Here is a 12,405-nt window from a genome sequence, read left to right as displayed (position 1 = left end):
CTGCCTCAGCCTCCTGAGTAGCTGGGACTATAGGTGCCAGGCTAATTTTTTTTGTATTTTTAGTAGAGATGGGGTTTCACCGTGTTAGCCAGGATGGTCTTGATCTCCTGACCTTGTGATCCACCCGCCTCGGCCTCACAAAGTGCTGGGATTACGGGCGTGAGCCACCGCGTCCGGCCTGTTAACCTGAAAATTTTTAAATCTACCTGTAAGCTGGAAATCCCCCCAACCCCCTTCAAGTTGTCTCACATTTCTGGGCAAAACCAATGTATTTTTTTTTTTTTTTTTTTTTTTGAGACAGAGTCTCGCTCTGTCACCCAGGCTGGAGTGCAGTTGCACAATCTTGGCTCACTGCAATCTCCACCTCCTGGGTTCAAGTGATTCTCCTACCTCAGCCTCCTGAGTAGCTGGGACTACAGGCATCCACCATCACGCCTGACTAATTTTTGTACTTTTAGTAGAGACAGGGTTTCACCATATTGGCCAGGCTGGTCTTGAACTCCTGACCTTGTGATCCTCCTGCCTCGGCCTCCCAAAGTGCTGGGATTACAGGCATGAGCCACCATTCCTGGCAAAACCAAATTTTTTTTTTTTTTTTTGAGATGGAGTCTCACTCTGTCGCCCAGGCTGGAGTCCAGTGGTGCGATCTCGACTCTGCAACGTCTGCCTCCTGGGTTCAAGTGATTCTCCTGCCTTAGCCTCCTGAGTTGTTGGGATTACAAGCACGCGCCACCATGCCCAGCTAATTTTTGTATTTTTAGTAGAGATAGGGTTTCACCATGTTGGCCAGGCTGGTCTCGAACTCCCAACCTCAGGTGATTCGCCCACCTTGGCCTTCCAAAGTGCTGGGATTACAGGTGTAAACCGCCGCACCCAGCCCAAAACCAATGTATTCCTTAAATGTATTTGATTGAAGTTTCATATTTCCCTAAAATGTCTAAAACCAAACTGCACCCTGACCACCTTGGGCACATGTTCTCAGGACCTCCTGAGGCCTGTGTTGATACAGACAGGAGACAGGGAAATACTGGGTAGAAGAGGGCAGTTCCCTGGGAAAGCCGCCACCCTCAAGCCTGGGAACCCACGGCCCTAAATGGGAACGGGCATTCCTGTTTTTGCACCCAAAAGTTGCCTTTTGGTCTGCCATGTCCCCCTGTCCTGTACCCATATAAACCCCAAATCCCTGTCTCCATGAGGAGACAAACAGAAGAGCAGAAGGACAGCAGAATGGTGGGGCAGAGAGAAGGAGTGTCTGAACACCAAGAGGAGTTCAGCTGGGGGATGGTTAGAGAGGAGATCAGCCGCTGGACGGCCAAACTCCAAGGGAAGCTCATCTTTCCACTCCATCCCCTCTGCAGCTCCCCATCCATCCCCCTGAGAGCCACCTCCACCACTCCATAAAAACCCTGCATTCATCCTTCAAGTCTGTGTGTGACTTGGTTCTTCCTGGATGCTCAATGAGGACCTGGGTACCAAGAGGGTACTGGCTGGTTAAGACTTAAGCCATCGGCAGATGGCAAGGCTAAAGAGTGCATTGTAACACACGTCTGCTTGGGCTTCGGGAGTCGCAGACACCCACCCCTGGATGCTGCTGTGGGGCTGGAGCCCAGGGGCACTCATCCCTGCTCCTGCACCTGCCCATCTCTGTGCTCCCCCTCCTGTAAGGGGTTTGAACATGCATGACGGCTCAACACACAAGTCACACCCTTGTTGCACATCCTACAAGGGGGCTCAGGGAACTCTCCCATCACTCATATTTGGCTTAGAGTAAATTTCTTTCAATATTTTACAGATTTTGACTCTTTCTGTTGACATTTTCCAAGGTTCACCGTCCTTTGAGGGCACACTGTGTTGCCACCACAACCAGCTGGCCATGTCTCGAATGCTCTGGTGGAAGACCAGCTTGGTGTCAGTTCTCTCAGGTCCCCTCTTTTCTTTCTCAGTGAATGACTTTCTGGACACCATCTCCGGGACCCCATCCATTGCCTCCCCAGGTGGAACCCAGCTCTGGGTCTCTCCAGCCACCTGTTCCCTAGGGGAGCCTCCCTGGCCACCACCCAGCTGAGGGCCACCCCTCCAGGGCTCTCTCCCTGGAAAGGCTGACCTAGGGGTACAGGCTGGGATGGCAGCCCACCCAATCGAAGCGAGGCATCCCATTCATCTCCTGGACTGGGCATCTTTTCAGTAGACTCGTAGTGTCTAGAAGGTCTTTACTATCTGAATCATCAAGGAAAAAGCTTTGCTCTTGGACTGATAATTAGTGGCAACTGACATGTGCTCATAAAAGCACCAAATTAGCTCATCTGCCCCCACAGCGCCTTTCACCCTTGGGTGGTCTCAGAAGCACCTGCAGAGCTAAAAAGGAGCTCTGGGCCAGGCTCAGTGAGGTAGGACAGGGCTGGACCTAGGTGTGTGTATCCAGTTCCCTGGGTGACTCTAAAATGACCAGTGTGAGAACCATAGGCACTGGCCATCTGCACAACAGCTGGGAACGGGCAAGCAGATCTTTGAAAAGCCCAAGAAATCACAGGCAAAAATGTACTCACCACAATGACATTTTTAGAATTTTGATCGGGGCCCTCTGTCGAAAAGGAGGGTCCTGGAGCCCACGGGCCTGGAGGCTGGTCAGCTCTCTTCCATGCCTCCCCTGCTGTTTCCTCTTAGTGCTTGGGACCAAAGCTGTGATAGGATGAGGGAGGTGGGGGCTGGGGATGGGAGGGGACCATGGATGATGGATCAAAGTGCAGAAGGACGAAATCCACTGCAGAGAGAGAGAGAGGGATTCATCAGGCGCTCCTAAGAGCCAAGGGTGAGAGACTCACAGAGTAGGATGAGCAAAGGGAAGTAAGGGCAGTTGTTGGTGCTGCCTTTGTAGGTTCCTGGGGCTCTCACCCAGCACTGCTTGTCACCAACTCTGTAACCTCTGACTTCTCCTTAGTTTGTTGACTTCACAATCTATAAGTTTGGGAAAGGACAGGAGACTTTATTTCTTACAAAGGGTTACAGCCTTTAAGGTGATGAGACAGGAGAGTTCCCTGGAGCCTTTTGCTGGACTTGTGATAGGGGTGTGGCTTGCTTACCTGGCACCACGCTCAAACTCCTTGTGGGAGGGGAAGCATGCAGGCGAGTGGGTGCGAGGGCCAGGACAACTGCTTTTGGACTCCAGCCTCATGGTAGCATCTAGGGGTGTGTTACAATTAATTCTCTTTATTTTATTTTATTATTTTTTTGAGACGGAGTCTCTCACTGTCACCCGGGCTAGAGGGCAATGGCGCGATCTTGGCTCACTGCAACCTCCGCCTCCTGGGTTCATGCAATTCTCCTGCCTCAGCCTCCCAAATAGCTGGGATTACAGGCACACACCACCACACCCAGCTAATTTTTTGTATTTTTAGTACAGATGGGGTTTCACTATGTTGGCCCTACTGGTCTTGAACTCCTGACCTCGTGATCCGCTCGCGTCAGCCTCCCAAAGTGCTGGGATTACAGGTGTGAGCCAATTAATTCTCTCCTAGCAATTGTCATCTGTGGATCGCTAAGTGTTAACCAGTTTAGTGGCGAGTGGAGTGTCAGAGTGACAGGCTTTTACACCCCGCCCTCTTGGTACTCAGGTCCTTCTCTGGCATCCAGGAAGAATCAAGTCACATGGACTTGAAGGATGGTGAATGTGGAGGTTTTACTGAGGGATGGAGGTGGCTGTCAGTGGGATGGGGAGCTGGAAAGCGGATTGGTGAGAAGATAATTGTCCCTGGTCAAACTTCTCTCCACGTTCAGATGCTTCTTTCTGTCCTTCTCTGCTATGCCACTGCACTCATCTGTCAGTGAAGTTTTGGGTTTTTATGGGTACAAGATGGGGGCGTAGCAGGCCAGGGTGGTTTTGGAAAAAGCACCATACAGGTGGGAAAACAAGGATGTGAAGTTCTTATTTAGGGGAATGGGCCCAGGCTTGTGGGTGGGGCCTTTGCTGGGAAACTGTCCTCTTCTATCCAGTATTTCCCCGCCTCCTGTCTGTATCAGTGGCCCTCCCAAAGAGACAGGTCCTTCAAGGCAGGAGAGGTTGGGGAAGGAGCCCTATGCTGAAAGGGTTGGCTAAACATACATATGCAGCAGGTTATGGAGGAGCGGCGAATATTCATGAAGGGGGTCTGGCTGCATGCGTACTAAACAAACATGCATGTTACATATGACCTGTAACATGGGGTGGAGTCTTAACATGTCAATGTGTGTCAATGAGGCCCTAAACCTCAGAGGTCTTCTCAGGACACAGGCACTCAAGTGCGCAGCCTCTGTAAACCGGCCGGAGCCGGTCCATGGTCGGGGTCCCTTATCAGGAGGAGGTTCCTGAAGTCAGTCTCCTGCCCAATCAGAGCTGTGGTCATGGCTGTGGAATGTGGTCAGTTGGCATCTGCGGGCGGATGAGCTGCAGTCATTTGAATCTTGCTCATTGCCAGGCCAGTGTGTGTTTAGCCACTGGAGAAAAAGTAGCTGTGTTGGCCGGGCACAGTGGCTCACGCTTGTAATCCCAGCACTTCGGGAGGCCGAGGCAGGCGGATCACGAGGTCAGGAGATCGAGACCACGGTGAAACCCCGTCTCTACTCAAAATACAAAAAATTAGCCGGGCGTGGTGGCGGGCGCCTGTAGTCCCAGCTACTCGGAGAGGCTGAGGCAGGAGAATGGCGTGAACCCGGGAGGCAGAGCTTGCAGTGAGCCAAGATTGCGCCACTGCACTCCAGCCTGGGCGACAGAGCGAGACTCCGTCTCAAAAAAAAAAAAAAGAGAAAAAGTAGCTGTGGCATGAGAGCAGAGTTCATCCTCTCAGTGTAGCGTACGAGGTTCAACCCTTGCCTGGCGTGGTCTGAGGTCCTGTTTGTAATTTGATATCTTATTGCCACAGAGTCTGTTCTGTGGGTCTTACGTTTTCTATTTTAACTTTAGTGCTGTTCAGTGTTGTGTGTAAACCCTAAAGGGAGGGGGTAAAAAGATGTAGCTGACCTCCTGTTCCCTCATGGCCAGGAACTCAGTTTTAGGGTTTTTCTGGTGTTCCTTTGGCTACAAGGTGCTTTTTTGGTGGAGGGGGGCTTATGATTTTATTTTAGTTTACACTCCTCTGTAAAGTAGTGTGAAGATTCAATGTGTTAATGCATGAAATATGCTTAGCTCACAGTACGTGCTCAATCAATGTTAGCTGGTATTATTATTACTATTATTTTTTGAGACGGAGTTTCGCTCTGTCACCCAGGCTGGAGTGCAGTGGCATAGTATCATCTCACTGCAACCTCCGCCACTCAGGTTCAAGTGGTTCTCCTGCCTCAGCCCCCTCGAGCAGCTGAAATTATAGGGATGGAGTCTCACCTTGTCGCCCAGGCTGGAGTGCAGTGGTGCGATCTTGGCTCACTGCAACCTCTACCTCCAGAGTTTGAGTGATTATCCTGCCTCAGCATCCCAAGTAGCTGGGATTACAGGTGTGTGCCACCACATCTGGCCAATTTTTGTATTTTTAGCAGAGACGGGGTTTCGCCATGTTGGCCAGGCTGGTCTCAAACTCCTGACTGCATGATCCGCCTGCCTCAGCATCCCAAAGTTCTGGGATTACAGGCGTGAGTTGCCCCACCTGGCCTAATTTTTGTATTTTTAGTAGAGACGGGGTTTCACCACGTTGGCCAGGCTGGTCTTGAACTTCTGACCTCAAGTGATCCAACCGCCTTGGCCTCCCAAAGTGCTGGCATTACAGGTGTGAGCCACCGTGCCTGGCCTATTATTTTTTAGAGATGGCTTACCTTATGTTGTCCAGGCTGGCCTCTACCTCCTGGGCTCAAGCAATCCTCCCTCCTCAGCCTCCTTAGTAGCTGGGACTGCAGGTATGAGCCACTGTGCACTGCTTAAATGTTAGCTATTATTATTATTATTTTTTAAGGCAGTCTCCCTCTGTCATCAGGCTGGAGTGAAGTGGTGTGATCTTGGCTCACTGCAACCTCTGCCTCCTGGGTTCAAGTGATTCTCCTGCCTCAGCCTCCCAAGTAGCTGGGACTACAGGCGCGCACCACCACACCCGGCTAATATTTGTATTTTTACTAGAGACGGCATGTTGGCCAGGATGGTCTTGATCTTTTGCCGTCGTGATCTGCCCACTGCGGACTCCCAAAGTGCTGGGATTATAGGCGTGAGCCATCGCGCCCGGTCAATGTTAGCTATTATTAATGGACAATTATTACTAATTATGATGTACTTTCTTTTAAAAACCTAGATCTCTAAGTAATGTCTTCCTCCCTCAGTCCTCAGCACCCGCCTGGTCGGGCATTGGGTCTCACCAAGCTACAGAGCCCTGGGTGCGCTGTGTTAGGTCACCAAGACTTCATTCTGGTGATATTGACCCCAGGGCCCCAAATTACCATGTCTGCAAGTCTGGAACCCAAAGGCCTCCGTTCCCCGGGGTGGTGCAGGGAAGCCGCAGGGAGTGCGTCAGCTGTGGAGAGCGTAGGGGTGGGAAGTGAAGGCTGTGGGGTCCCCTAGGGGGTCAGGTTCGTCCTCGAAGGCAGGCCCTCCACAGGAAGACCGGGTTGGGGTGGGATCGGACACTCGGCCCAGGCCCGGGCACCTGTGGATGGACGGCCGGGCATGTGGCCAGGGGCTGGGGGCCTCTGCAGGCCGCGCCACCGGAGTGGGTACTCAGGGTCCGCAAGGGTCTGGGGCGCCCCCAGAGAAGACCGCCGCCCCAGGCCTGTGCGGGGGAGACTGGGTCCCACCGGCCCCGTGTCTGTCAGCTCCCGCGCGGCCCCTGGGAAGGGACGGGGATCAGATGCGGGCTCCGCGCCCTGCAGGCAGTTGAGAGCGCGGTTCCCCTGGGGATCCGGGGTTCAGGGTCACTTTCGCGCCTCGGCACTATTCCCACGCCCGCGCACACTCTCGTGGCTCTCCGCGTTGCGAGAGTGTCGCGCCGGCAGGTCAGGGGCGTGGCGCCCGGGCCCCTGAGTCTCCCCTGCGCGCGGCGGGGCGCGGGGCGCGCGGCGGGGCGCGGGGCGCGGGGCGCGGGGCGCGGGGCGCGGGGCGCAGGGCTGAGGCGGAGCACGCGTGTTGAATGAATGAACGAACGAACGAATGAACGGCGCTCCAGAGCCCTCTCCAGGCGGAATGAAAGTAAAAACCCAACGTTTCGGGCGGCAGAGCGGCGGGGGCCGCTAGGCGGGGCGGCGCGGCCAGGGTCCGGTTTCGCTTCCTCCCAGCCCGGGGGCGGGGCCTGCGTGGCTGTCCCCGCCCCGGTCCGCCCCCGGCCCGCCCCCGGCGCCGCGCGGAACTCGAGGGTTCGGAACCGCCCGCTGAGGTCAGAAGGAGGCGTCTGCGCTGATCGGGGCAGCCGCGCGCCAGAGCCGGAGTCGCAGCCGAGGGGAGCCGGGGCCGGAGCCCGAGCCCGAGCCGAGACAGAGCCCGAGCGGGCGGCGGAGACCGTGCCCCCACCTCGGCCCCGCGCCGCCGCGGCCAGGCCCGGCATGGAGGAGGAGTGCCGGGTGCTCTCCATACAGAGCCACGTCATCCGCGGCTACGTGGGCAACCGGGCGGCCACGTTCCCGCTGCAGGTACGCATCCGCCCGCAGCCCAGGCTTACGTAACCCGAGCCCGTGACCTTGGCGGGGCTGCCCGAGACGAGCCTCAGTTCCCCGAGGGAGGCTCGGGAGCTGCGGGCAGAGCCTGGCGCGGGCGCCCGGGAGGCAGGCGCGGGATGAGCCGCCCGCTCTACTTGGCTTGCGGGGGGCGGAAGCGGAGGGCTGAGCGCTCTGGGGGCCCCTGCGGGTGGGACGGGTCCGGCGTCGGGGTGCGCGGGTAGGAGGGAGCCTTGTGCACCAGCTGTGGCGCAGCCGCTCGTTCTTGCCCCTTCCCGCCGACCGGGCCAACTGCCGCGGGGGCGGGGGGCGGTGCGGCTCCCGGAGGCGAGGAAATGCCGCAGAGCCCCGAGGAGTCCCGGAGCAGTCACGCGAGCCGGGACCTTGCCCCGCTGGAACGCAGAAGCGGCCGTGGAGCTCGAGGCGCTCGCGCGCTCACCTGCTGGGCCCCCGTGGGTCGGGAAGTCAGGAAGAAGGAGGAAGACGCCGAGTGAGGTCACGGTGCCCACGAGGGTGGATTCCACTCGGCCTGACCACGCCAGGAGGTGGCCGAAGGGAAGAGGGTGGGGCAGGGGCTGCCCTGCACCCTCTAGCAGAGCGGCATCCCTGCAAGTGTTTGCTCTGACGAGGAAAAGCCCCAGAGAGTAGTTCGGGACTGTGCAGATTGGCTTTAGGGAGCCACCTTTCAAAACGCGTTAGCCCACGGCTTCCTGGTTGCAGCTAAGTGGCCCGTGGAGGGGTAGGAGAGGCCTGGGTGCAGTGGCGTGGGTGTCACGCAAGGCCGAGGCAGAACCAGGACGACGGGCACTTCCTGGCTTTGTCGAGTCAGCAGGAGGGCTGGGGGTGCCCTGCCGGGTGGTGCTCTCCTATGCTGCCCACCTGTGGCCTGGTCACTGGGGATGGGAGCAGGTATGCCCAGTCCCTGTGCTGGGCCCCACGGGACGTGAGGAAGGGCCACCTGGGCACGGCGGGGCCTGCGCTGCGGGCTGGTCTGGGAGGAAGACAGGAAGAGGGGAGCAGAGCTTCAGTGGAATTTGAGGGCTGACCTAGGCGTGCCCCCAGGAGGACCAAGCTGAGCAGAGTTGAGCGTGGAAAGGCAGGGGGTTCGAGTCCGAAGTAAGTGGAGGTCCCGTTGGGAAGGATGCGGTGCTTCACAGGTGGTCTCACTTGAGCCCCTGTTCCATCCAGCTGCGGGCAGACCCTGCCTGGGACAGTCAGGGTGCACCGGTTCTGTGGCCCTGGCTCTTAAGTACTGCGCTGGACCACTCCTAGCTTGAAGGGTTTGGGGGAGGTCACCACAGGCTGGCGGATTGTTTGGGCAGAGTCAGAGGTAGGATTGGGCTTGGGAAGAAAGGTGCAGGGTCCCTGAAGCAGGGGCAGCCAGGGAGTGTGGAACCAGGGGCCTCTGAGGACAGCGTCCACTCTCTTGGCAGAAGTGTGCAGGTCCTGCTGCGTCTGTCCCGTCTCTCCTCCCGTCCACGTCCTACTTCATTGGGCAAACTGTTTCCTTCTTTGGCTCACTCGGGATCCCCCAGCAATGTCCCTTGTTCTCGAACTCCCAGTGACTCAAGGGAGCGGTGTCCTCTGATTGCTCACCTCAGGTGGAGCCTCGAAAGGATGGCGCTGCTGTTCCTACCTGGGGTCTCCCCAGTGCCCGGCATCCTTATCTGTGGGCTCCACAGGGTTCCATGCAGGCATTTGGCTCCCATACCCCGACGTCCAAGCCCGGCTGGACAAGAAGCAATGTGGTGACTGAGAGGCTGAGATGACCGGTGACCCAGCGAGCCTGGACCAGCCTTAGTGGGCACAGGAGGGACTGGGGGACAGAGCCTGGAAGTGGCCTTGGGGCTGGTGTTTGCCGCTTCTAGCTGCAGTTCCAAGGGGACGCGTCCCCAAAGTCTAGAGCTGCTCTCGCAAGAGTTTGTTCTTGATTTTGATCATCACCGTGTGGCTTAGGACTCCAAAGCCTTGTTCACATGGCTGAATGTGCGGAAAGAAAACTTAGAAACTGGCAGAACATAGCCTGTGGCTGGGCCCCAGAGATTTGCCTCAAGGCTACTTGGAATGAGACTGGAGAATGCCTCAGGGGTGTGGCATGTAGCAGGGCGGCTGGAGAGGCTCCTTATGGGGACTGACCCAGGTGTCTGGGGGTCCCACCTCAAAGCAGGTGTCTCCTCATTTTGGAATTCCAGCTGAGGGACCTGGCCCTGGTTTCTGAGCCTTCCGGAGTCTCACCTGCAAACTAGGCAGAATACCTGTTTGCAAGATAGCACCAGGGCTCCTTGTGCCCTTCATGCCAGGCTCAGGGTACACCTATTGCCAGGGAGCTCCCACTGATTCCTTGTGAGTGTAGCACAGATGTGTTGCGACTGGACCATCTGCACGTCTGGACTTCAGAGCTCTTCTCCCCAGCTGCTTTCTGCCAGGTCCTCTCAGAGGCAGCCACCCTCCCTGGGCAGAATAAAACCTTGAGCCTGTGTTTGGATTTTGTTTCTGGGCCTAAGCCCAAGGTACATTTTAGTGGTAGGGAACTAAAGGAGGGAACATGTTGGCATGACCAGTGCTGGCAGGAGGTGCAGTGTGTCAGGCAGCATGATTTGGGTTTGCAGATTGAACGCGGAGGGCAAGGGCAGGCTTGAGGTTTGGGGGTGCATGGAGGAGAGGAGCTGGGGGGCTGCCCAAGTCAAGCACAGACCTGCCCAAGACAGGCCATGGGATGCGCCCTGGGGTGGGGCACTTCCCCGCGGCCCTGGCTTGGATTCTAGACAGGAAGGAGTGGAGGGAACAAGTGGCTGCGGCCGTCTGCCCTTCCACATTGCTAGGACTGTTTCCTCTTGGGTGTAGGAAACCTCAGGTGCTTCCAGGGCTGGGAGGTTTGGCTCTTTGGAGCCCCGGGTGTGTATGTGTGGAGAGCCTTCCCAGCTACCAGTTCAGCAGCTCACGTGTTTCTTAGGCCTCACTGCGTGGGGGAGATCCTGGGGCCCTCAGGGCAGCCTCCCAACCCCTTTTGCTCTATTGCTTCTGTAACTCTAAGGTACACAGCTGTAGGGTTATGTATGAGTTTGCTGGAGTGAAAATACCATACGCAGCCTTAGGGTCATGTAGGAGTTTGCCCGGACTGCCATAACAAAGTACCACAAACCAGGTGGCTCACTGTAGCAGAAATTTACCTCTCATGGTCTGGGGGCCAGAAGTCTGAGACCAGGGTGTGGGCAGGGCCATGCTCCCTCCATACAAGGGTCCTTCCTGGCCTCTTCCAGCTCTCGGTGGCCCCAGGCTTCTGGGGCTCACGGCCAAATCACTCCAATCTCTGTCTCTGTCCTCACATGGCCTCTGCCTGTGTGCTCTCTTAAAAGCACACTTGACATGGGATTCAGGCCCACCTGGATAATCTGGCGTGATCTCTTCTTGGAATCTTACATCTGCAAAGATACTTTTTCTTTCTTTCTTTCTTTTTTGAGACGAAGTCTTGCTCTGTTGCCCAGGCAGGAGTGCAGTGGTGTGATCTTGGCTCACTGCAAGCTCTGCCTCCCGGGTTCACGCCATTCTCCTGCCTCAGCCTCCCGAGTAGCTGGGACTACAGGCGCCTGTCACCACACCCAGCTAATTTTTTTGTATTTTTAGTAGAGACGGAGTTTCACCGTGTTAGCCAGGATGGTCTCGATCTCCTGACCTTGTGATCCGCCCACCTCGGCCTCCCAAAGTACTGGGATTACAGGCATGGGCACCGCGCCTGGCCTTCTTTTTCTTTTTCTTTTTTGAGACGAGGGTCTCGCTCTGTCGCTCAGGCTGAGGTGCAGTGGAGCGATCTAGGCTCACTGCAACCTCCCCCTTCCAGGTACAAGCAATTCTCCTGCCTCAGCCTCCTGAGTAGCTGGGATTACAAGTGTGCACCACCACACCCGACTAATTTTTCTGTATTTCTTTTTAGTAGAGATGGGGTTTCACCACGTTGGCCAGGCTGGTCTTGAGCTCCTGACCTCAGGTGATCTGCCCACCTCGGCCTCCCAAAGTGCTGGGATTACAGGCGTGAGCCACCACGCCCGGCCCAATGTGGCAGAGGCCGAGGGTCCCACCTGCTTACTGGGCCCCGCTTCTCCGGACAGGAGCAGAAGCTGCAGAGCTTTGGGACCTCAGCACTTTAGCAGCATGTGGACGCGAGCAGCGAGTCACCCCGGGCTCCCAGAGACACACGACGGGGTCCCAAGGGGGTTGCTTGAGGGCCCTCAAGTCAGGAGCTGATTTCTATCCTCGAATATTTAAGCATCCCCGAGCCCAGGTGCGGCGGCTCACACCTATAATCCCAGTACTTTAGGAGGCCGAGGTGGGTGGATCAGTTGAGCCTGGGAGTTTGAGACCACCCTGGGCAACATAGCAAGACTCCAGCTCTACAAGAAGAAAAAAAAAAAGCTGGCTATGTGACTCACATCTGTAGTCCCACCTACTTGGGAAGCTGAAGTGGGAGGATCACCTGATCCCAGGAGATGGAGGATGCAGTGACCCGTGATGGTGCCACTGCACTTCAGCCTGGGTGACAGAGTGAGACCATGTCTCAAAAAAAAAAAAAAGTAAAAAATAAACATGTGGAAATACAATGTATTTTTAACCAGAAAGTTGACAGAGAATACCGATGCACTAGGTAGACCGTTTCAAAAAAAAAAAGAAAATCTCCTGCTTTTCAAGGTGGCCTCTTCATAGATGTGGCATCGCTGGAGGGTTCTCTTGGGGAAATGGTTAAAACGCCTGGTGTTGGCCGGGCGCAGTGGCTCACGCCTGTAATCCCAGCACTTTGGGAGGCTGAAGCAGGTG

The 12,405-nt window shown here is 56.2% G+C and overlaps 1 protein-coding gene across 3 annotated transcripts in view; it reads left to right on the top strand.

Moving 5' to 3' along the window:
• Positions 1–7,280: 7,280 nt before the first annotated feature.
• The window catches only part of PDXK (pyridoxal kinase), a 44,410-nt gene continuing 39,285 nt past the window's right edge, over positions 7,281–12,405 (top strand). For 2 of the 3 annotated variants that reach the window (XM_063640530.1, XM_055279849.2), the window contains exon 1: positions 7,282–7,572. In XM_063640530.1, the coding sequence (XP_063496600.1) occupies positions 7,486–7,572 (87 nt within the window). In that variant the 5' untranslated portion in view covers positions 7,282–7,485. Of the gene's footprint in view, positions 7,573–12,405 lie in introns of all 3 variants that reach the window. The other variant, XM_063640529.1, reaches the window with a different exon arrangement.

This window comes from Symphalangus syndactylus, chromosome 5, assembly GCF_028878055.3.
Source record: "Symphalangus syndactylus isolate Jambi chromosome 5, NHGRI_mSymSyn1-v2.1_pri, whole genome shotgun sequence".
In the NCBI taxonomy this organism is placed as follows: domain Eukaryota; kingdom Metazoa; phylum Chordata; class Mammalia; order Primates; family Hylobatidae; genus Symphalangus; species Symphalangus syndactylus.
This window is presented reverse-complemented; position numbering and strand designations above follow the sequence as displayed.